Source organism: Ailuropoda melanoleuca, chromosome 7, assembly GCF_002007445.2.
Source record: "Ailuropoda melanoleuca isolate Jingjing chromosome 7, ASM200744v2, whole genome shotgun sequence".
Taxonomy (NCBI): Eukaryota; Metazoa; Chordata; class Mammalia; order Carnivora; family Ursidae; genus Ailuropoda; species Ailuropoda melanoleuca.
The window spans coordinates 46,911,678-46,937,012 of NC_048224.1; the positions used below are offsets into that span (position 1 = coordinate 46,911,678).

At 46.2% G+C, this 25,335-nt stretch overlaps 1 protein-coding gene across 10 annotated transcripts in view; it reads right to left on the bottom strand.

The window, feature by feature from the left end:
* Positions 1-24,797, bottom strand: part of CDK5RAP2 (CDK5 regulatory subunit associated protein 2) — a 164,003-nt gene extending 139,206 nt beyond the window's left edge. For 5 of the 10 annotated variants that reach the window (XM_034664403.1, XM_034664402.1, XM_034664406.1 and 2 more), the window contains exons 1-3: positions 24,558-24,797; positions 14,336-14,403; positions 11,170-11,237 (exon numbers count right to left, since the gene is read on the bottom strand). In XM_034664403.1, coding sequence (XP_034520294.1) covers positions 11,170-11,237; positions 14,336-14,403; positions 24,558-24,616 — 195 coding nt within the window. In that variant the 5' untranslated portion in view covers positions 24,617-24,797. Of the gene's footprint in view, positions 1-11,169; positions 11,238-14,335; positions 14,404-14,527; positions 14,750-24,557 lie in introns of all 10 variants that reach the window. The other 5 variants (XM_034664404.1, XM_034664400.1, XM_034664398.1 and 2 more) reach the window with 2 other exon arrangements.
* Between the last annotated feature and the right edge of the window lie 538 nt (positions 24,798-25,335).

Sequence of the window (25,335 nt, forward strand, 5' to 3'; positions counted from 1 at the left end):
CTCACTGGATGACAATGTCCCATTGGCTGGGCTGTTGCCAGGGGAATAAGAAACCTTCTTTCCATTCATATGTTTTCATTGAAAAAGTGTCTGTTCATATCTTTTGCCCATTTTTTGATTTGATTATTTGTTTTTTGGGTGTTGAGAAGTTCTTTATAGATCTTGCATACCAGCCCTTTATCTGATGTACTGTATGGTGACTAACATATAATAAAAATAAATGGGGAAAAAAAAGATACCTTCCTTCCTCCTGCTGGGATAGTAAAGTACTATCTAGGAGCAAGGACCCTCTCCTCCTGCCGGCTCTGAGACTGACAAGTGACAGGGCTGAAAGCTCCCTCTGCTGGCCTCCAACTCCACTCTAAACAAGGTTTTCCTTTTATTAACTTTCACAGTGCAAATACAATTCAATGGAGAAAAAATAGTCTTTTCATTTTCAACAAATGCCATGGGAATGACTAGACATCTATCTACAAAATAATAAACCTGATCTAATGATTAGACATCTATTTACAAAAAAATGAGCCTCAACCTACATAAAACAAGAGTTAACTCAAATTAGATCACAGATCTAAATGTAAAATATAAAATTACCTAACTTTTAGAAGAACAGACAGGGGGATATCCTGGGGACCTAGAGCTAGGCAGAGTTCTTACCTATTACCCCAAAGCCATGATCCATTTAAAAAAAATTTTTGACCAATAAACTGGGCTTCGTCAGAATTTAAAATATTTGCTTTGAAAAATAATGTTAAGAAAATGATTAGACAAGCTATCTTCTGGGAGAAAATATATGCAAATCACAAATCCAACGTAGGAACTGTATCTAGAATACATAAATAACTCACAAAATGTAATTATAAGAAAACCATCCAATTAAAAAAAAAAGAATAGGCCAAATTTTTTCAAAGGAACTTCACAGAAGAAGACATATAGATGACAAATGATCACAAGAAAAGATTTTCAACATCTTAAGTCATTAGGAAAACAGAAATTAAAACTGCAACGAGTTTTAGTACCTACTGGAATGGCTAACAAAATTCTTTTGAATTGAGAATATCAAATGCTGATGAGGATGTGGAGCAAATGGAATCCTCATAGTCTGCTGACGGGAATGCAAAATGGCACAACCACTCTGCATAACAGCCTGGCAGTTTCTTAACCCAAAAAAAAAAAAAAAACCAAACCTCCACTTACCATATGACTCACCAATTCCAGTCCTGGGTATTTACCCTAGAGGAATGAAAACTTACATTCACCCAAAAACCTGTACACGAATGTTTACTACAGCTTAAATAAGAACCACCAAAATCCGGAAAGAACCCAAATGTTCTTCAAAGGGCGAATATATAAAGTGTACATCTATATGATGGACTAATACTTGATAACTATGACACAACAGCATGAATGAACTTCCAAGACCTTACGGTAAGGGAAAGAAGTCAGCCTCAAAAGATTACATTACTGTGTGATGCCATTTATAAGACATCTGGAAAAAACAAAATTATAGGGACTGAGACCAGAGCATTAGTTGCCAGAGGTTTGGGGTGAAGAGAGGGTTTGACCACAAAGAGACAACACATGGGAATTTTTTGGCATTATGGAATGTTCTGTATTCTAACTGTGGTGATGGTTACATGAGCCTAGAACTATACACACATATACGAAAAAAATTTTAATATATAAATTATATTTATATAATTTATAGTTATATTATATATTATAAATATATATTACATATTGATATATAGTAAAATAAAATTTTAAATTATTTTATTAATATAAAATATTTATTTTTATAGATATAGATTATGACATCTTACAAGGGAGTACACATTTGTCACAACTAATCCAACACTTAAAACTGGTGAATTTTGTTCATGTTAATTATATCTCAATAAAGTTGATTTAAAAAGAACTAAAGTGGAATATAGTAAAATAGGCAATAGGTGTACTTGAATGTTAATACATCCCCACGGCGGGGGGCGGGGGGGAGTGGTGTTCCAGCATTTTAAAAAATAATGGTAAGAGCATATAATACTTTTCAATAAACATATTTTTAGGAGTGGATAAAAGAAAACGCTAAGCAGACTCCGCATCAAACTGTCTGTCCTTGGCCCTCTTGTTAATCCTTAAGTTTTCAGTTTTGTCGCTAACAAGAACAGTGCAAGAAACAATCGTAAGTTCATTAAGGCCTCCCTTTAAATGTTTTAAGGAAACAGCACATAAAACATTCATTCAAACAAAAAAGTCTACCCCACCAGATGCTTCCTATAAAGAGCAACCTTATTCTATTACTCAGCTACCAATAAAATATTTATGGAGGTTGCTTAGAATACGTGCATTGTACCCACCACTACAATTCTGAACAACACTCGAAAGAATATTTGTCCTATTTATAGGTAAAGGAGTTTTCAACAAAACAAGACAAAGGTAAATCAGCCTTGACAAGGTTAATACAAACCCCAGACAGGCCCAAGTGAACACAATGAAACACAGGCACCATCTTTCCCACAACAACACCAGCCCCATTCTCCGCTTAATACCACTTCCCTCGTAAGCTTTTCTCTGACTAGCACCATCACTGGACTGGAGACCCTTCTAAATGTTTCCACAGACCCTCTGCTTTCTTTACAATAGCAATTCTCACACCGCACTGTACCAGCGGGTACCCTGCTTTTCTAACCAAGCCATCTCCAGGAGATTGGGAGCCACGCTTACCTTGTACATTCTAGTCTGACATGTAAGAGACAGTCACTTAAATACCCAATGGCTGCCTGGTAGGCTGGATGGACACACTTAAGAACTTCTTGGGGCACCTGCGTGGCTTGGTCAGTTGAGGGTCCAACTCTTGGTTTTGGCTCACGTCATGATCTGGGCATTGTGGGATCAAGCCCCATGTCGGGCTCCATGCTCAGTGGGGAGTCGGCTTGAGATTCTCTCTCTCTCTCCCTCTCCATCTGCCCTCCCCCCATTTGCTTGCGCTCACTCTCTCTCTCAAGAAAAAGAATTTCTTGAAGGCAATGTGATGCAAGGAGAGTCCCAGGGACTTCAGATTCAGATCTGGTTCCCATCACACCACTGATTTTTGACCATCACTCTTAGAATTAAACTCCCTGCCATGGGCACAGAGAGTTGTATGATCTGGCCCCCGCCCTCCTCTCCAGCTTCACTATCATCCTGTCCCTCACACACCATGTTCTTGCCTCACTGGCCTCCTTTCTGGTCCTCAAATACACCAAGCCCGTCTGCCAGCAGCATTGGTGGCTGCTTCGGCCCCATGCTCTCCATCTCAGCTCAGAGGTTCATTCTCACTACCCAATTGAAAGGGGCCCCCATCTCTGGGACCTCCACCAAGTCACTCCTGAACACGTAACTCTTAATTTTCTTGCTAGAACTTTTCACAATCTGTACTCCTTTATAGATATATTATTATTTATTATCACACTGATGATATGACTATATTCCACTTCTGGAGGACAGGGACATTATCTATCTGTTCATGGCTGTTTCCCTTGGGGTGTTAGCACGGTACCTGGAACACAGTGGATGCTCCATCAACACTTGCTAACTGAGTGAATAAACGGATGAATGAATACAATCCAGACCACCCTACTAGGTGTATGACCTTAGTCAAGTTCATTTTTCTGTGTGCCTCGATTCCTTTTTATAGCTTAAAGGAATACATATCTCAGAGACTGATTATAGGATTAAAAGAAATTAATTAGAATTTTTGGTATTGTGCCTAGCACAACCTAAGAACTTAAAATATATTAATATTCTTCTCATTTGTATTTTTCCCTTTAAGAGAATCAAATTCAATAAGAAGGAAAAAAAAAAAGCCTTGAGCTGGAAAAACTGAAAACAGCTTACCATATAGTAGGAACAAATACCCCCAAAATAAAACCCACCAAACATGACTTAGAAACTTAATGCTGAAACGTAAGCTAATACACGAGCTGTACTTTGCCCCATCCCAGCCCCTGGAGCCCCAGGACTGTTGTGGAACTGCAGTCATCTGAAATGGGAACCGTCCAACGTGATTACGGGAGGTGCTTTCCAAAGCTGGAGAGAGGCTATGGCTCAGCAGCAGGACAGACTCTGAAGGAGCTGCTGTCACTCTGGCTTCCTCCCACTCCCACTCCCTGTCGAAAGCCTTGCCTGGCCTAGAGCTCCATCAGGAAGGGAAGAACAACCAAAACCAAAAACATAAAAAAGAATCAGGGCAACTCCAACCAGGCCCCCCTCTACTGAAATCTAAGCAAGGCACCTAACTCTGGAGATCAGTTTCAGTGGCTTGTGAGAACCTGGGCCCCCGAAGCTGAACCTCTCCCCACCAGATCATCTTTGGACTCAAGGCAGCAAGAGCGAAGAGCAAGGGCCCTGGGGTCACCGGAAATAGAACTCCCAGTGCCACCACTTGTGAGCCATGTGACCTTGGGGAAATTATTTAACATCTTTGAGCCACTGTTGGCTCATCTATAAAATAAGGATAAAAATCAGTTACCTCACAGGAGTGTCATGACAATGATAGGAGTTACAGCACTGGCAGGCAGGAAATAAGAGTATAGCTTTCAAAGGAATCCATGTCTCACTCGAGCCCTCGACAAACAGATCTTCGGGCCATCATCAGCTGTTTTATGCTCTTTGAAAGTCCAAAAACTGTTAGACCACTCACCTAGACATCACAGAAACCATGACCTCTTGCTGCCCAAAGTTCACCTCTGCTCAACAGTGCTACACATGAGATCATTCTGCCAGCAGGAGCTAAGCGAGGTTCGTAAAATGAGGACACTTTGGAATCAATTTTGGATTCCAATACTCTCCCTCGTGTCCTCAAATCACGAAAACGGTTACTAGGCAAACATCTGTTTATTCCCAAACAATACTGTAGCCATAACAGAATTTAACAACTGAGCCCCAAACAACACTTGGAATATAACTACATTACGAAACCAATCTTTTTATGTTCTTTTCAGCCTAGTGTTCTAGCTTATGTATTTTTCATGTTGTTGCAGAATTACAGATCATGATCAGGTGAGATGACTGCCCTAGGTTCCACCGAACTGGCTCACAGCCAACTATTTAGCCATTCCTACAACGAGCATTTATGGACTCGGTGGGTCTCGTGGAAAGCGGACAGGCTTTCCGATCAAAAAGACCAGGTTTAATTTTGCCTTCTTTTAGTTTCTCAACACACCAAGCTCACGGGCAAGTCATCTGATCTCTCCAACCTCATCTGTGAAACACCGTCCTCAGGAACTTGTTGCAAGACAAAGAGATAACAAATGTAAAATATAATTCTCTTGTTCCCAATTTTTCACAATGGTACACAATGTGACAACAAACAGCTTTACACACACAGCTTTTTCCTTCCACTGGGTTGTTTCCCCAGGACAAATTTCCCCAAAACAGATTACTGGGCTCAAGAGTAATACTATTTTTATGACTATCAAAATCTCTTTCCAAATGGCCTTCAAAAAGATTGTAAAAATTTATACTGCGCAGCCTGCCATCTGGCCAGGTTCTGGAGGGCACAAGCAGGACATGCAGAGGTGTGAGAACATACAGCATTCAATCTGATAAGCAGGAGGCCAAGGACGAGCCATAAGCACCAATGAACCCTGCACTTAACAGAAATGACCAGAGAGCCCACCAGCCAGAAGCCAAACCTGAGTCCCAAGGCCCTTGGTGCTGGCAAGGCCCATCTGGAACACAGCCAGCACCACGGACAGCAGCCACAACCCCCACTCTGCCAGCTATAGACTGTCCTCAACCACGTCCACTGACCTGCCTCCCTCACGGTTCTTGGTCTTCTGCCTTGTTCCAATTACACCCCTTCTCCCTTCTTAGCCTCACCTGCCTATATTTCTGCTTGCTCTCCTATAACCCTGGACCCCAGCCATGCATGCCCCCACCCCGATTACAAGCTCCACCCCCCTTCAACTACGGGGTCTTAGCCACCATCTCAAGGACAGCAGCCGGTCCCGCATACTGAAGGCCTGCTGCGCCAAGCTGTCCTGGCGTCCATCACTTCATCTGCATCGCAACCGCATGAGACAGAAATCCTTTTCCCGTGTCACAGACAAGGCAACCAAAAAGTACAGATCTAGTTTCTTATACAAGGTCATACATTCATTTAGCCAACAAGCATTTATCAAGCGCCCACCATCCCATTAGGTTTGGTGCTGAGAACCAGGGATAGAGTAGAAGAGACAAACGTTAAGCAAGTACATAAATAAAACACATAATTACAAACACTTTTAAGATCCATAGTAGAAAAGGCTGGGTGCTGAGTGCCTGCTATCAGAGAGAATAATGGTGGTCTCCAGCAAGTTGGGGAAGGAGTTGGGGATGGCCTCTCTAACGAGGTCACATAAAAGCTGAGACATGAAGGTCGAGGGGCCTGCCATTCAAGGAGAGGGAGAAAGGGGATTCCAGGCAGAGGGAGGAGCACACGAGAAGGTCCTACCCATGTGGGTTAGTGAGAGCAGCCCATGCGGCCCGAGCACAGGGGGTGAGGGAGAGACGCACGTGCTGACCTCAGCACCAAGGGACAAGCCCATCACACAGGGCAGGGTCTCACAGACCATGGTGAGAAGTTAGGGATTTCATTCCAAGGTCAAAGAAACTTCACAGATGGAGCAGAAGAATCTGGACACTGCTGGGGCCTAGCAATGTCCCTAGAACCGAGGGAGTTGGCTATAATAAACCGAGTCCTCAGATTAGAGTGGACACACCAACATTTGTCTACCCACCATGTGCCAGGCATCCAGTCAGGTGCTTCCCAAACCCTCAGGACTACTCTGATTCCAGGACAGTACTGGCCCCACTTTACAGATGGGCTTCTGGAAGCAGCTTAATCAAGCTCGTAGGCCAGTTAGTGGCAGAGCAAGACCTAAAGCCCCATTCTGGTCACTCTCAGTCCATGTCGTACCTGTAAACCATGGTGCTAGCTAAGCTTCCCGGGCAGCACCAGTGGGNGGGGGGGGGGGGGGGGGGGGGGGGCTCTTCTCTGGTAACAAGTAACTCACCATGGAGAAGTCACAGAACGAATCTAGCGATGCGAACCTCCTAAATAAAACACTAAATCTGACCAACTGCCTCAGCTGAGACCAGGAATTGCCAACAAAAAGAACTAAGGGCCCGGATACAAGTACACTAGCACCTCAGGGCAGGTGGGTGTGAGACAAGAGCCGCAGAATTTACCCTAAGGACCTAATCTCAGAACATGATGATACACGCACAAGATACTCATCAAAGCTTTGTAAGAGTGAACAATTAGAAATAACCTGGAATGTTCCACAGGAAGAGATTATGTAAACTATGTTTCAAGCCCTCCCTTTTAATACAAGCCTTTTTGAACTACTGTTCATTAAATAATTCTATCCACCATACTAACAGAGATGGAAAGCTACCCATGTCATTCTCTGTCCAGAGGTCACAGAAAAAGCCAGAATTAAACTCTTCTATAGGGGCGCCTGGGTAGCGCAGTCGTTAAACGGCTGCCTTCGGCTCAGGGCGTTATCCCGGCGTTCCGGGATCGAGTCCCACATCTGGCTCCTCCGCTGGAAGCCTGCTTCTTCCTCTCCCACTCCCCCTGCTGTGTTCCCTCTCTCGCTGGCTGTCTCTCTGTCACATAAATAAATAAAATCTTAAACTCTTCTATGTACAGATAAAGAAAGCTACATGAACTGATATGCTGAACCACGTCTGGGTCTTCCCCACTCACCCAAAAAATTCTGAGAGCAAGCGAGAGAAATCAGTTGACTCTAGCGTCCAGAACAGGTCTCACAATAGCACAGTTCTTTACAAAACGCTGCATCTGCCAGGTCTCCTCGGGTCCAGAAGCCCCCACTACACCGTCAGCTAGAAAGGAGCAGTAAGACAGGCTCCTACTGAAGACCAAACTGATTGGCCAGCCTCCTCCCCTAAGGCCTGCCCTGCCTGTGATTCTCGCCTCAGCTAATGGGCTAGGAGACAACGGATCACCAGTTTAAAGACCCAAAAGAAGGCAAGCGGCTTTCACACGCTGGAGCAAGGACCTGCACGGGACAGCGGAAGGTGGCAGGAAAGACCGCCCGTGCAGAAGACCTGCTTCCCAGCCTGGGTACGTCCACGCCATCCGTGGGCTTCAGAGCACCCGCGTGGCCAATGAAGGGATGGGATGAGCTCCCCCAGATCTGGGACCCTGCCCACCTTCTGAGCCATCCCGACCACATCCTGGTGCTCCAGCATCACCCCACGCAGCAGCCCATCACCAGGCTGGCTGCTCCCTCCTCACAGCACCAACCCTGGGGTCTTTTGAAAGCACAATTCTGGTCATTTCCCCCCAGGGTTAACATCCACCACTGGCTACCCTTCATCTTCAAGTCAAAGGTCAACCAAAGCAGTGCAACGCACAAGACCCCTGACCCCCGCCTTCTTCAGTGGCCTCACTTGTCTCAGGACCCCTGACAGGCCTCCTTCCAGCCAAAGGGAGCTTACAATCCCCTAAACTCCTTGCGCCCGGCACGCCTCTCGCTGCCCTTGCCCACGTTGAGTCCCTGTGGTTGGGATGCTCTCATAGTCCTCTCACCTTGGCTAATCCCTACTTGTCCCTGATGACCCAACTCAAGGAAGACTTCCTCCAGGGAGGCTTCCCTGAATCCAGGCCAGGTTCTGAGCCCTCCTCTGTACCCCACAGCACTATGTACTTACCTCTGTCACTGCACTATTTCCCTATCCATCTCCCCAACCAGCCTGACAGCCTCCTGACAGGGACACTTACCTGGTCTTAATCCACCGCAGACTCCCTAGCCCCGTGGCACACAGCCTGGCACAGGGCATAGATTCATAAATATCTGCTGATGAATGGATGAACTCTGAACAAAACCAGAAGGAGGCTGATGTCTTGCTAGACCTTAGCTAATAGACCCTGATGTTCAGTTTCCCAGCATCTGAGACTAGCATAAGAGGAATCATGAGTTCCCCTTTAAATCAAAAGTATTCCAGCCCCTCCTTAATATGCATGCTGACTTTAAAATTAGCCTTCAATGCCAAGGGCATTTCCTATAAGCATCCCACAGAAAGTACAGACCACCTCTACACAGAGATCATACCCTTAGTAGCTCAGGCCAAATGGAACATTTCAGTGACTCATAAAGACTTGAAAGGGAGACACTGAGAACACTGTGGTCATTTCAATTTCAACAGCAGAATTTGCTCTGGAAAATGCTACAATAAAAAATATTAATGCCATAAAAACCAAACAGCAGCCAAAGGACCACAGTCATAAAGAAAAAACATAAATCCTAAAACATAGCAGCATAGGAGGCTCCCTCTCGCCTTCAAGAAAAACAGTGTTTAGGTCCTCAGGAACCCATCTAGAGAAGGGAGACTTGACTCCCGTGGCAGAGTAGAGAAAAAGAATAGCGGACATCACAGCAGTGAGGAGAAAGAGCTAACACACAGAATGAATTCGGTGTTCGGCTGGCCCATGCTTCACGCACACTCACCCATTCAGCCCTCACTGCAGCCCGAAAAAGCAGACACTGTGATCGTGCTTGAGGGAAAGACAAAGATCAGAGAGATTAAGTGACTGGCCCAAGGTCCCCCAGCGGAAGTGAGCCCACGGGCAGCTGGCTCCAGAGGCCGTGGTCCCCAGGTGGCACAGACCGCCTCCCAGAGCACCTGCACCTGTCACATCCTGGGCCTCAGTGTCTCCTATCTACTAACGAGGGTTGGATTCAATTCTAAGATACTTCCCAGTTCAAAAGGCAGACAATAAAGTGTGACACCAACATTCTAAGATTCTGGTAAGCTTTTCTACCCAGAAATAAAATCCAAAGCTGTGCCCCTCAAAGATGAAATAACTCTGTATCTTGCGGAGCTGCTTTTATATTAAAGGAATGCACGCGAAGAGCTGAACATTTCAAGTGCCCAGCTCAGAGCAAGAGCTCAATAAACAGTAGCTATTATTACTCTTATGATAAAACAGAAACAGCCATTTAATAGCAGAGCACGTTTTAATTATACACAATGTGGAATAATCAAATCTCATTTGTTTGAGGCCCCAGACCCCACAGCATAGATCGAGTTGTACAGTTGAAATTAGAACAACTCAAAGCTCAGAAATTACTTGTTTCCATTAGAGATCTGACAAGTCATTTCTTCAATTGGTCACTGGTGGTTTGCAGATAACTATTAGCAGTAATGAGTATTCTAAATTAAATCCGGAGACAGTACCGCTCCATTCTGTAAAGACAACTGGGGAGAGAGAAACATAATTGTGGAACGTCCTTCTCTCTGTCCTCCATCTTCTCCCTGATAAATATCTCCTGCGTCTTGCAGAGTATGGATTTCATTTGGCTACAGATGAAGAAGGGTCTAATTCTTCCCATGATAAATGGGAGCGCTGAACAGGTAACTTGTTAAGGAGAATTGGAATTGGGAAAATAACCTTATTTTCCTGTTCCTTGACAACAAGCCCCCTCCGCTAACAAATGAAAGACACGATGCTGGAAGACACTAAGCTTGGAAGCCAAATGCATCACCACGTAACCCGTCCTCCGACACTCTGTGCACAGCCCTGGGTACAGGCTGCTCACATCTCCTTCAACAGCAACAAAGATGAAGCCTACAAAAGGCAAGGCGGTGGCCCAAAGCAGCGAGAAGAATAATGATTCTGGAATCCTTAAAAACCTGGATTCTAATCCGGACTCCACCACTCGAGTATTATGTGACTATAAATGCATCTCTTCTAGGCTTATGATTTCTTATCTGTAAAATGGGGATAATATAAAATACCTCAAAGAGTTATGGCAAGGATTAAATGGGGACCATTAATATCACCCCTTACATTACAGGGAAGCCTTTGGCCAATGTTAGCTCCTCTCACCGGGCGGTCTGGGAATATCCTCACGTTCGGGACACCAGAAGGACACCAAAGTCCCCAAAGCTGGAAACTGCTGGTCCTGGTGGAACCCATATCTGGCCCAGGTACAGAAGGGCTGATTGCATAGGTACAGAACGGTGCACAGAGAACGCCCACAAGACACAGCCCTGCCCCCAACTCCGGCATTATCCAGCTTCGACGCTTCTCAAGAAATAAAGCTCCCCCCTGGGCCTGGTTGGGCAGCGGCAGCAGGCGTGATTTGTTAGGGAAGATGATTTGGGATCTCCACTTACATTTTCAAAGTCCTTCATGTTCCGTGCTCTGGTGGGAGACACTGTTTCTTCTGACACATCTGGGAGCACTATAAAAAAAGGTAAAACAGACACAGGAAAATGGCATGGTATGCAAATTGCCCAGCATCCCTATTAGGGAATAGAGCCCAGAAAAGAAAAAAAAAAAAAAGCATGAACAGCTTCCCCAGTATTTTCTGCTGGCATTCTCTGTCTGTTGTGATTTACTGACTTGAGTCTAGGGAAAGCTCTAAACCATTGTATTTCAAATATTTACAAATTACTTAAAGTAGCCCCAGTGTAACGTGTCAGAGAACGAACCCAAAAAATGCACCAGGCATGTGGCCCAGCCAAACTGCGCTGATACGTACTTCCTTAGTGCTTGTCATAAAGTGATTCTGCTGAGTGGGTTACCATCCTCCTGTGTCAGCGATTAGAGCATATCTAACGGACTGGGGTTGGCAAACTTTTTCTTAAAATGCCAGACGATAAATATTTTAGGCTCTGCAAGCCAGAAACAAAGCCTAACATCTGTCACAACTGGTCAGCTCTTCTGCTGTAGCACAAAAAAACAGCCACAGACAATTCATAAGCATGGAAGCGGTGTTCCAATTATTTTCAAATGCAGGCAGCAGGTTGGAAACTGCCCATCCCCGCTTTAGAGTGATTACAGACTCAGCCAATGCCCAAAGCTTTCCACGGTTCCTTTCTTCCAACAAACATTTATTACACACCTACTGTGTGCCAAGCGCCATGCTAGGTGCTGGGGAAAGAATGGTGAAAGAGTCGGTGAGCCTGTGCCCAAAAGGCTCTGATCTGGGGGACAAGACAGGGGGGTACACTGGCCCCGTGCTCACAAAGCGCCTGGCGCTGTTTAGGTGTTGGGTGAATGTGCACGGAGTCGGTGAATGAGTCCATTCTTCCAACAAATGGGCACTGAGGGCCTACTCTCCGCCCAGCACCATTCTAGGTGTGGCTACATCAGGAAACAAACAAACGGAGCTGATATTCTAGAGATGGAAATGAGCACAATAATAGGACAACTACATAGGATGTGAGAAGGTGAGAAAAGCTATGGAGAAAACTTAAGTGGCTAAGGACTGGAAAGATCCAAGGTGGGGAAAGGACCGCAATTTTAAGTCAGGGGGCCAAATCGGGAAGGTCGCACTGAGAAGGTGCCAGCTGGGCAGACCTGAAAAGAAGGGCAAAGCGAGAAGCCTGAGGTGGGAGCAGGTCCTGTGCACGTGAGAATCAGCAATAAACAAAGGGGACCGCAGGACAGGAGGTACATGAGATCCTGGGGGACAGACTGCACACGGCCTTGTAGGCTCTTCTTGGGATGGGGAGCTGCCAGAGGGCTAGGAGTTAAGGGGTAACATGCCTGGACTTAGGTTTCTACAGGCCCCCTCTGGCTGCCTTGCTGAGAACAGACTGAAGGCGCTTAGAGGGAAACCAGGGGACCAGTCAGAAGAGACTGGAGACCACGGCGGCTTAGAGCAGATGGCAGGATGATAAGCGGGGGAGGAGTGGTCTGATCCTTGATGTTTTAATGTCACCAACAGGAATAAATGAACTGAAACAGGTGAGATACTTAAGCTCGGAGAGGAAAGCACAAGAAGTGAGCCTGGGGAGAGCCAAGACGGTGGTGAGCCTTGAGCTGAGTCTCAGAGGCAGCAGGCAGAGGAAGAGAAAAGGAATAAGAAACGTCACAAGCAAAGGCCCAGAGGTAGGTAGGCATGGCCTTCAGAAACCACTGAGCACAAAAGAGGCTCAGGAGGTGGGCAGGGCAGACTGACCAGAGCCCTGTGTACCAGGCAGAGGGCCCACAGGCTTGTTTTCCTGGTTCTCAGACAGGCCATGCTCTGCCACCCACCCCTGCGTCCCTACCTAGTCCTACTCATTCCTCAAGTCTCAGCTCCAATATCAGTGTCTTTAAAAAACTCATGCCTGACCCAGCTACCCCACACTGGAGCCTACCTCCCCCCACCCCCTCACTGCCTGGCCCAGCTCCCCCACAACAGGACACACCTCCCCCTCACTCCCTTGCTGCCTGGCCCACCTCCCTCTTACCCCCACTCACAGCACCTTTTTTCTTTGTTCATCACATTAATCCTATGATTTATCATGACATTTCTTTGTTGAACTCTCTACCTTCCAGGCTGGGTCGCAACCACGTTCAAGGTTGAATGCCACTTAGCCCAGGGCTTGGCACAAAGCAACGTACACTATGGGCTGAAGCAAAGAGCAGGCGTATCAGTTTTCCACTTCTAACTGCCTGTGTGCAGGAAGACGAGAAATTGCTGGATTTTGTGCTTAAGGCAGAAGTTAACAGGTTCTGACAGAAAACCCTGAGGGTGGCCTATAAGTTAAAATATTCTCCAGAAATAAACCTCATGACACTGACACTGTCCTAAAAACTTCTTCCTTCTGCACGTCTCATCACTTTGGAGAAGAGAAAGAAAAAAAAACCAGAAGTCAAAATATCTCTAAGATATTTTAACAAGGCAAATTATTAGCACTTCCCACAGATACTTATGATAGCATTTGCTTCTTTCAGAAACAAAAATTATGAAGAATGCTTAGCAAAAGCCAAACTGCCCCTCAGAAAGTCTCCTCCTAATCCAGCTTAAACACAATAGACTGCTTATTTACTCAGCGCCGTCTCCTGTGGTCTAACCAACTATTTGTCTCCAAAGGGCAGGCCCGTGTAGGAATGCTGGGCCTCGACCAGCAAATGGAATCCAGCAGCCTGCCAGGAAGGCCTTGGCACACGGACGCTCAGCAGCACGCGGGGCCTTCAGCCACTCGGCGGCAGAGATCAGCAGATCTTCCAAGCCTGACCCAGTCACCACTTGAATGCCCAGCCTCCACGCAGCCGCCCAGTTCGGCGAACACTGGCTGAATCTCTGCGAGCCTGGTAGCAAGAAATAAAGCTCATGGAATAGGGCCTATCATGGAATAGGGCCTAAAGGACATCAATTCCTCCAAGCCAGTGTTTATGAAAGGAGGTAAATAGCAATTCAGTAGGTACATAAAACACCGAGCACCTATGGAGAGCACCTCTCCATGCCAGGGCAGGCTCTGGGCCCCAGAGACATCAAAGCCCAGTCCCAGGCTCAGGGCCTGAAGGCCCCCACGGTCAACAGAATGCCCAGCTTTGTATACTTACCACCATTTCCCAAACCAGCAATGGGGCTGATGCCATCCACTTCGTCTGGTAAACTGGGAACAAGGCCACTAGGAGAGAGTATAGGCAGGAAGACATGAGTTAGTGTCTGAACAACAGAGGCTGTGAGGACTGCCTGGACTGCACTTGACAATCATCAGGCCACAGGCAATAAGCAACACACAGCTGAGGTACCTGGGAGACATGCAGCGCAGAGGTGAAGAACTCAGGCTTTGGGGCTCTAACACTTAATAGCTGGTGACCTTCAGTAAGGATGGTCATTCGTTCATTCATCCACTCAGACATCCAGTGTGCGTGTACCGTATACATGCGAGGTGCAGAGGCACTGTGCCAACTCTGAGCTACTGACATTTCTGAATCTTGCTTTACCTGTTACATGGGGAGACCACACTCTCCCTGTAAAGATTAAATGAGTTCATGTTTATGACACTTAGCACATAGTAAGCACGCAATAAGTGGTTATCTATTGTTTTTGTCTTTACTATTATTGTCATTAATATGCCTACCACAACCAAAAATTAAGCTTTTAAGAAGCTGGCACCAACTCGGATGCTTTAAGAATGTCACACAAAAATGCAAAATCTGGGGCACCTGGGTGGCTCAGCTGTTAAGCATCTGCCTTCGGCTCAGGTCATGATCCCAGGGTCCTGGGATCAAGCCCCGCATAGGGCTCCCTGCTCAGCAGAAAGCCTGCTTCTTCCTCTCCCACTCCCCCTGCTTGTGTTCCCTCTCTTGCTGTCTCTCTCTGTCAAATAAACAAATAAAATCTTTAAAAAAAAATACAAAATCCACTGATTCAAGAAATTTTACTGGTTGAATTATAAGAAGAGGTTAAGTGAGGATCTGGAGACACTGACAGAAAACTAAACCATAACAGGCGTGGTTGGACACGGAAGACACTACGCTGGACTCTATTCTAAGCTCTGCCATCTACTCTCCAAGCCTCACTTCCTTCATCCCTAAAAAGAGAAGAGCGGCTACCTTGTAAGTCACTGGCAATCAAAGACACAAAGTGCCCAGCAAGGCACCTGGCACATTGTGGGCACTCCATAAATGGGAGCAAAATATTATTGTCACCAGGAAACATCCAGCACTTTGCAAATTCATAAAAAGATTCACCGTCGTGAGAGCTGTCGGTGTCCCAACAGTCGGTGCATTTTCAAAGGGAGGCACTAGGGTGCAGATAATTTCAGCGGCCTGGCCAGAGTCACAGGGCAGTTCAGTGGACAACCAAGTCCAGAACCCAAGCCTTTTCTGTCTCACCTCCAATAATGCTTCCCTGTCCCAAGCTGTACATGAAGGTCTGATGGACGCTCAGCTTGACTTCCCGGCAGTTTGTTCTCTCCATGTTTCTAAATCCAAATCCACCCTGTTCTGAGGACAATTCTGCCTGATCGCCAAATTCTGGAGCTGGGAATGGACCTTCATGATCAGAACCAAGCAAAAAGCTGGATATCATAAGGTTCCGACTTCAAGAGAATAACGACATAATACGTGTCTGCTATAAAGATAAGTGAAAAAAACTTCAGCAGACTATGCCTTCGACTATGAAACAAAAAAAAATACATGTACACTGACATCACCTCAAATCCTTCTTGGAAACTAGGCGGGCAATGCATCCATAGAAAGACAACGGAAATATTAAAAATCATCATTTGTAGGAAAATGAGAGATATTTTCCTCTATTTTAATTTTCTATACATCTTCACTTCCTCCAATAACCATCACTAGAAGAACAAATTCCATTCTCTAAATTAAAAATTAAAATCAAGTTCAACCAGCACCTTTTGCAGATGGGGGCCCAGAGGCGCAAAGTCCCACACCAGCTTACTGGTCAAGTTTAGCCTACAGTCTGGTCTGTACATTCCCGATCTGGGGTTCTCTCCACCGCAGCCACTAACTTACTACCATTGGCCGAAGTGGCCCATCAGTGACTCAAGCCAAGATCAACCGCACTGGAAAACTACGTGGCAGGCAAAGCCAAAGAATCTGGTCTTAGACAAGTTTCCAACAAGCGAACAATGAAGTTTGAAAAATGACATGCGACATCCCATTTATGAAAAAGAAACCACTATTTAATGCAGAAGTTCCTGCCTGGTTCCTGCCGAATTTCCGCTTGGGCTTTACCTACCCTCTTTTAAAATGCTATGAATCTCTGTCACCTGCAATCTCCCGTTGGTTCCAGCCACCCTCCAGCTTTAAGTAGCTCCCTCGTCCCACTTGGATCATTGGCTCTTAGCCTTGGGACTGAGGTTGGGGCTTGAAGGAGCCCCACTAGAAATCAGAACTATGCAAGCAAAAGCAGAGGGCATAGGTACAATTTTATCACGCTATTGATGCGGGAGACAAAGGCCCAAAAGGGGAAGGAATCTCTTGGCTCAAAATCACAAGGGGTTCTCAGCAGAGACCAAACAAAATCCAGATTTCTCAGGGTCCACATGCCACTCGCTAACCTGTGCCCGGGCCGCCCAAAGCTCCTAGACGAACCTAGTCAGTGCCGGTTTCCTCCCAGGCCAAATACAGCATACTCCTAACCAGCTACCATGTGGGGGCACCCACGGTGAACAGGCACCACGCTCTCGACAGGCAGCCTCCCGCTGTAAGCCTCACCACGGCCCTTCTGTGATTGGTGGCAGTTTTTATATGTTGCCTTTTTTTTTTTTAACAAGTTAAACAAGAAACTCAGAAAAATCAGTAAGCTGAAAAAGACGCGAGCTGGTCTGATTTCAAACCTCATGCTCATCCTCTCTACACCCTCACCCCTGGGGCCCCTCACGCCTTCCTCCAAATGAACCGAGGCAGAGGATGTCCAGTGACCGGCACAGAGCACCCTCACTGAGGCCGCTTTTTGCCACCTCACCCTCTTGTCTTGCTCTATCTACCACGCAAAGGCACAATCACTTTCCGTGCTGTGTGTGGCAGCAGCCGCTGTCCGTTCACACAAGACCCAATGAGGCCCAGAGGACTAAGTGTGTCATTGATAAAGTGTTGGGACAGCTGTGGCTGGAACTGGGCACCGCATTCGGAGAACAGTTATACCAAGTGCACTTTTGTCTGTCTTTTAACAACTCATTTTTCATTCTATGTTATTTATTCTTAATTAGTGAAGAAATATATAAATACAAAAAATGCAGACAAAATAAGACAGCCAGACGGCCAACAGGCACGAGAAGATGCTCAGCATCTCTCATCAACAGGGAAATGCAAATCGAAACCACAAGCTATCACCCCACACCTGTCAGCATGGCTAGACTCAAAAAGACAAGAAACAACAAGTGTTGGCAAGGATGTGGGAAAAAAGGAACCCTCCTGCACTGCTGGTGGGAATGCAGACTGGTGCAGCCCCTGCGGAAAACAGTATGGAGGTTCCTCAAAAATAAAAACTAGAACCACCAGTAATTCCACTACTAGGCATTTACCCAAAGAAAATGAAAACACTAATTTGAAAAGATATGCACCCCTATGTCATCACAGAATTATTCACAATAGCCAAGATAAGGAAACAACCTAAGGGTCCATCAACAGACGAATGGATAAAGAAGATATGGCATATACACACAGTGGAATATTACTCCGCCATGTAAAAGAATGAGCTCTTGCCATCTGTAACAACATGGATGGACCTAGAGGGTATTATGCTAGGTGAAATAAGTCAAAGAAAGACAAATACCATGTGATTTCGCTTATATAGAGAACTGAAAAAACAAAACAAACAAAAAAGCAGAAACAGACTCATCAATACAGACACCAAACTGGTGGCTGCAGAAGCGGGGGGCGGGCGGGGTGCAAATGGGTGAAGAGAGTGGGAGGGAAAAAAAAATACAGACAAGCCCTAAGTTCTTGACTACTCCTCACTCCCATCTTAGCCCCCTAAGAGGTAGCCACTGTCGTCAGCAAGACATGTGTCCTTCTAGGCTTTTTTCTAGGTATTTACAGATAAAGGGACAGTTTTATTTTGTGGCTTAAAAACAAAACAAATGCAGGCACCTGATGGCTCAGCCAGTTGGTCGTCTGCCTTCAACTCAGGTCATGATCCCAGGGTCCTGGGATCGAGCCCTGCCCCGCATCGGGCTCCCTGCTCAGCGCGGAGCCTGCTTCTCCCTCTCCCTCTGCCTGCCACTCCCCCTGCTTATGACCTCATTCTCTCTCTCTCAAATAAATAAAATCTTTTTAAAAAAATGCAATCAAACTGTATATTTTATTCTGCTGCATCTTTTTACTTAATGTGTCCCAAAGATGTTTTCATGACAGTACAAACAGATATGCCTTCATGTTTTAACTCCTACATAGCATTCTACAGCAGTGGTTTTCAAACTTTACTGACCACCCAGAGAAGGAAATGTATTACCCTTAATTCTTGAAATGCTTTCTTTTCCGTACTATTATATTTTTTTAAATTCTGGTTGCAACCTATTGAAATTGAATTTCATGAGCCGCCAATGGGTCACAGTCTGAAATTCACTTTTGAAAGGATGTATATTTACCCGACCCCCTGATGGTAATTCAATTTGTCTCCAAGTTGTTCCTTTTACACACAGTGCTTTATGAACACCCCCATACAAGTCCCCTGTGCACGTGCATGAGAATTTCTCTAAGATAACAGGAAGTGCAACTGCTGGGTCAAAACATATTCACGTATTTTTACTGGGCAAAGGATTTGAAAATACAGCAGACCCTTGAGCGACATGAGTGGAACTGCACGGGTCCACTTACATGCAGATGTTTTTCAGTAAATACAGTACAGTAAATTTGTTTTCTCTTCCTTATGATTTTCTTAATAACATCTTCTCTACTTTCTTTTAGTGTAAGAAGACAGTGTACATATGTAATACGTATAACACACAAAATATGTGTTCGACTGTTTATGAATCAGGCTGTCAGTTAACAATATACTAGTAGCTAAGTTTTGGGGGGAGTCAAAAGTTACACGTGGATTTTCCACTGCATGGGACATCGCACCTCTAACCCCATGTTGTTCAAGAGTCAACTGTACACAAATGGCCATAGAAACACAAGAAAACATGTGCAACATCATTAGTCATTAGGGAAATACAAACCAATACCACAAGGAGATATGTCCAGAATAGGAAAATTCACAGACAAAAAGTAGATTGTGGTTGCCTAGGGCTGGGGGCGTAGGAGGGGAGGGGTAATAGCTAGTATTATGAACTCAATGTTTGTGGCCCCCCCAGAATTCCTGCGTTGAAACCCTACTCCCCCTCCCAAGTGATGGTATTAGGAAATGGGGTCTTTGGGAGGTAACTCAGATGAGGGCAGGAGGGTGGAGCCCCCACGAATGGGATCAGTGCCCTTACTAGGGTTACAAGAGATCTGCTTCCTCTCTCTGCTCTCCACCCTAAGAGGAAACAATGAGAAGTCAGCAGTCTGCAACCCCCAAGAGGGCTCTCACCAGGACTCAACCATGCTGGCACACTGATCTAGGACTTCCAATCTCTGGAACTGGGAGAAATAATTTCTGTCGTCTATAAATCACCCACAGTCTATGACATTTTTGTTACAGCAGCCAAGCTAAGACAGGGAATGACTGCTAATGGAAACAGGGTTTCTTTCTTAGATGATGAAAGTATTCCAAAATGAGATCATGGTGATGATTGCACAACTGTGTAAGTATACTAAAAAAATCACTGAATGCTGTATTTTAAATGGGTGAACTTCATGGCATACAAACTATACTTCAATAAAGCATATTTTTAACACTAAATTATCTTCCAGAAGGACTACAGAGGTTGACACTCCATGTGTGCACTTCTCAGAGTGATTACAAAGCAGCATTTCCCTACCAAACATGCAGCCTGTATTTACATGGTGTTTATCTTGCTAGAGACTGAACAAAATTGACTCATTCAACAAGTATTTGTTGATCCTCTACTATGTTATGTGCCAGACATGGTTCTAGTCTAAAGATACAGTGGGGAACAAGCCAGCCATGCTCCCTGCCCTCATTAAGCTTATACTGGTGACTGGGACATGTTTCTCAAACCTCAAGCCTAGGGGTACCCCTGATCCAAGATCAGCCTTGGATCAAGCCTTCAAACCTTCACCAAAATTTCATTCCACCATCCTCTCTCTCAACCTCCTTCAACAAAAGTCCATGAGGGCATTCTTTGCTTGACAAAGTACGACTGTGTACAAACTTGAGGGAAAACATTCCCTTTGGATCTGCCCCTCACCAGACAGCAAACACTTAATGGCCATGCCATGGAGGGACCCACAGACAAACAAACCTGAGCCCAGGCCTCCGGAAGCTCAGTTAGGGAGAGGCAGAATCCCGGGCATGAAAACAAAGGGACAAATCCAGGGTTGTGGGCACCGAGGATTTTGTCCAGGAAACCATGCAACACTGTAACGATAAAATAAAAACAGCTAACATTTAATGCACCCCCAGCAGGTGTCAGGCACAGAATACATATACCTTTGCTCCATCCACACAGTTAGCCAACAAGTAAGTTATTATCACTGAAGAGAAACTGAGGCTCAGAAGGGTTGAGTGAATCACTAAAGCAACTCAGCCAGTAAGTGGCTGAAGCAGGATTCAGACCCAGTCGTCCTGAGTACAAAGCCCAGGTTCTTCCAAAACCACCAGGCAGGACTTAATAAAGGGCCTTAGCTTGGGCGAGGTTCCCAAGCCTGGCATCTGAGCGTGACTCTCACAGGCCTGGAGCACGTTGGGGCACCCACAGGTGATCAAGTTTGGAGAGAATGACACATATTGACCTGATTCAACAAAAGTCTGAGGACAAACTGGACTTCCATTTAGTCTCTAAAACTGGGGCTTGGAAATTACCAAGCAGAAGGGAGCTCATATCGGGATAAAAAGAGATGATTTTATTCCAGGGATTTTTCTCTTCTGCTGTGACCATCTAATGGAGAACCCGTCTCGCTCGGGACATTTCTGCCACTCTTTAAGGGCCAGTTCACGTGCCAGCAGCTCCTTAAAATCCTCCCAGAGGCCTCTCAGCACTGGCTCAGAGAACTAGTTGGAAGGCAGGACAGGGACCAAGGGCCAGACTTCATAGTCAGTAAGCCTGGATTTAAATCCTGGCTCAAATAAGAGACTCCGAACTGACGGAGAACAAACTGGGGGTTGCTGAAGGGAGGTGGGTGGGAGGATGGGCTAGATGGGTGGTGGGGATTAAGGAGGGCACTTGTTATGATGAGCACTGGGTATTATATGTAAGTGATGAATCACTGAATTCTACTCCAGAAACCAATACTGCACTCTACGTTACCTACCTAAAATTTAAATAATAAAAATAAATAAATAAATACATAAAGTAACTCTTGGCTCCATCGTGTACTTTTTTATGGAATCCCAGACCATTCACTTCACCTCTCTGAGCCTCAATGTGCCCACCTGTAAAAAAGGGATAATATTGTCACCTCCCATTTATGTGCCTCATACCAGGTTAGGCACTGGAGTTACAAAGATGAACGCAACACAGCCCCTGCTCTCCAACAGGTCAGGGTCTCATTAGGGAGACAGACACGTCACAGTTGGACCTGCACCAGCCAGTGCAGAAGCCACCAGCCACATGTGCCTGTTGAGCACCTGAAATGTGGTTAATCCAAATCAAGAAGGGCTTATAAGTGTAAAATGCATATCGGATCTCAAAGACTTTGTAAGATAAAAAAGAATGTGAAATATTTCATTAATAATTTTTGATTATTTGCAAGTGAGAATGATAATACATGGCAATATTGAGTTAAATCAAATATATTATTAAAATTAATTTCACCTGTTTCTTTTTTACTTTTTCATAGAGGCTCCTAGGAAAGTTTAAATTACATATGTGGCTCACATTATATTTCTATTGAACAGCATTAGTCAGTAAAACTCAGTGAGGTAGGGACGCCTGGGTGGCTCAGTCAGTCAGGTGACCTGCTTTGGGCTCAGGTCATGATCCCAGGGTCCTGGGATTGAGCCCCGCATCAGGCTCCCTGCTTAGCGGGGAGTCTGCTTCTCCCTCTCCTTCTGCGCCTTCCTCCGCTCACGCTCTCTCTCCCTCTCTCTCTTTCTCTCTCTCTCTCTCTCTCTCTCTCTCTCGTGTGCGCTCTCTCTCAAATAAATAAATAAAAGCTTAAAAAAAAAAAAACTCAGTGAGGTAAATAAGGGCTGAGATGGGGTCAGTGATGGATGGGGGTGGCTGGAACAGCACAGAGGGCCCAGGTGGGGAGGGAGACATGTCAGCGAAGACTTCCTGGCATTGAAATCTAAGTGAGACCTGAAAAATAAGAGGCATTAATAAGACAAAGGGGAGAAGGGAAGGCAACCCAGGCAGCAGGAAGAGCGAGTGCACAGGTCCAACAGTAAGAAAGAACAAGGCAAGGCCGCTCGTGACAAAGAGTTTGGCAGCCAGGCAGAGGGAAGTGTTTGGGGAGGAGAGAGGTCGGGGCAGAGAGGACAGAGGAGGTCAGTGAGGTAAACAGGGCCAACTTATGAAAGACCTTGGAAGCTATATTAAAGAACTTCATCCTGAGGGTGACGGGGAGCCGGGGAGGGTCCGAAGCAGGTAAGAGATCAGTCACAGGAATGTACGCAGCAAAGGCAGGAAGGGGAGGCAAGGGAGGAGATGTGCTCATCTGCTGAGCTGCTACTCTGTCAGACACTGGTCAAAATCCTTTCAGATTCACCCATTTTTCAGATGACAAAAACTGAGGCTCACAATGGGTCTCGCCTAAGACCACCGGGTTGTTAAATACAGAACTGGGATTGAAACCCACCTAGGTCTGGATCCCAAAGCCCAAGGGCTTGGTCAACTGGTAGAGGTAAGGAGAGCTGAGAATATTAATGGACTTTATCTTAATGGCAACAAGAAACACTAAACATCTATAGAGCCCCAGACTGACCGTTGGATTTACACTTTCAAAAGCCTTTCAAAGTGTAGGATAAAGGACTATTACAGGTGTGAGGACAATCCAGGCGAGAGGTCCTCCCCAATATGCTGGGACAGTGGTAGTCAGAGGAAGAGAAAAGAATGTGAATTACCACAGGATACAATCAGGCAGGAGGTGCGAAGGGCCTTGCTCTGTGCCTGATACACGATGCGTTCTCAATAAACAGAGTAACCGTTTGTCCAGATTTACCCAAGATAGAACCGGTTTATGTCTGCTGTCTAGACATAAATATTAATTGTGCCCATTGCACTCTTAAAAGTGTCCCGGGTTACACAATAAATAACATGGTCACCCTTCCAGTGAGGGTCTGTTGGCTAAAACCAGCAGCCTATCCCCAGCAGAGCTGGATAAACACTGTGGTTTCTCCGTCAGAGCTCTCCTCCACCTCCTTCTTCCCACTCTCCACCAGGAGGCCCCGAAAACCAAATGGCCCCAGTCCTGGAGCAGTCTGGGGCTCTGTCAGGCTTTTCTATCAAAAGGAAGGACGCCAGACCCCCCACAATGTGGGCTCCAACAGCCTCCTTGGACAGGTCCATTGATAGGCCACTTCCCGCCATCAGTCCCCAATTTGTCGGACTGATGATGGTGATATAACACAGGACCATTTTTTAAGCACCAATTATGTTGCCAAGCAAATTGCTGGGAAGGCATCTTCTCTTTTAATCTTCACCCCAACTCTGTTGGGTGGATGTTACTACCAGTCCCATTCCACGGAACGGAAAACAGATTAAATCCCATTACTAAAGTTACACAACTAGTTAGGTTAAAGGGTCGGATCTGAATCCAATTCTGTTCAACTCCAGCCAAGGTTCTTAACCACTGCACTTCACTGCCTCAGTCTTGGTGGCCACTATGTGATCCCAGGAAGTCCAGACAGACCAATTACCTTCTCCATAATGAAAGCAAATCTCCAAGTCAGAATGAACCATCAAGTGTCCCCAAGGTCCCTACTCCTCAACCAGCCCCCACTAATGGTACATTCCAAGAGGTTCCCCTCGTCCCCCTCTTTCACAAAACCCCTTACTTGACCCTCACACCCTCTTCAAAGTATTTCCCGAAATACGAGAGGAAGGTGTGATGTAGGTCGGGACCTCCGGTTCCCCCACTCTCAGTATCAGCTGCTGGGTCCTCGAGACACCCCCCCAGACCCCTCCCCACCCCACACCCTGCCCCTGTCTGGACGCCCTCAAACACCCTCAAGAGCAAACCCCAAGTCTCCGTTAGGGTATACCCCCATCAGTGGGAATCCCGGCCGGGTCACCGCACCCCTGCAAAGCCCCGGCCGCACCTGCAGCCGCTGAGCGTCCCGGGGAGGGTGACGTCCTCTTCCAATACCGAGTCCATCATGGACACAGAGGAGGTGGTGGCGTTGGTGTCTGTTGCGGCGGGGCCCACTGGTTCCCCCCGCTGTCGCGACCCGCAGGCTCCCCAGGTCCCCGCCCCCTGCAGTCCTGCTCTTGTTCGGACTCTGGCGGCGCCGCTGGAATTCAAACCGCAGCCGCCGCCATCTTTCCCGGCGCTTCTTCCTACGGAAACGAGGCGGGGTCATCGAGGCGCGCGCGGTGAAGCCGACGGACTGGGGCCAGAGGCCGGGCAGGGAAGCGCGGGAGGGTGCCATCTTGATTAAGGGCAAGCGCATTCGCACTTGGGCCAGCGAGACTAAGGAAAGAGAGGCAGGTTGCCATTTTTCGTGAGGGCACTTAAGCCGAGGCCAGGGCAAGCACCATCTTTGTTGAGGGCAAATGCTGGCTTTGGTCCGTTGATTCAAGCGGGAGATGGGAACCCAGCCTTTCACCGACCCTGAGTTCCTAACCCAGTACATGCTTTTCTAGAACAATGATTCCCTAACCTTAGGGGTCATTATACTGCGCATCCAAAAGGCTTTCGCCTTGAGCTGAAACTCAGATAAACAAGTGCTGCCTCGCTTTAGAAAAATCCTTCCTGCGGAATCCCAACTCAAGCAGTAATTTGCACACTTAGTTTGAAGCAAATAAACAATTCCCTTTGAGCGGGTGGTCACCAACACTCCTCCAATCTCCCAAGGCTCAAACGCACGTGAAATCAGT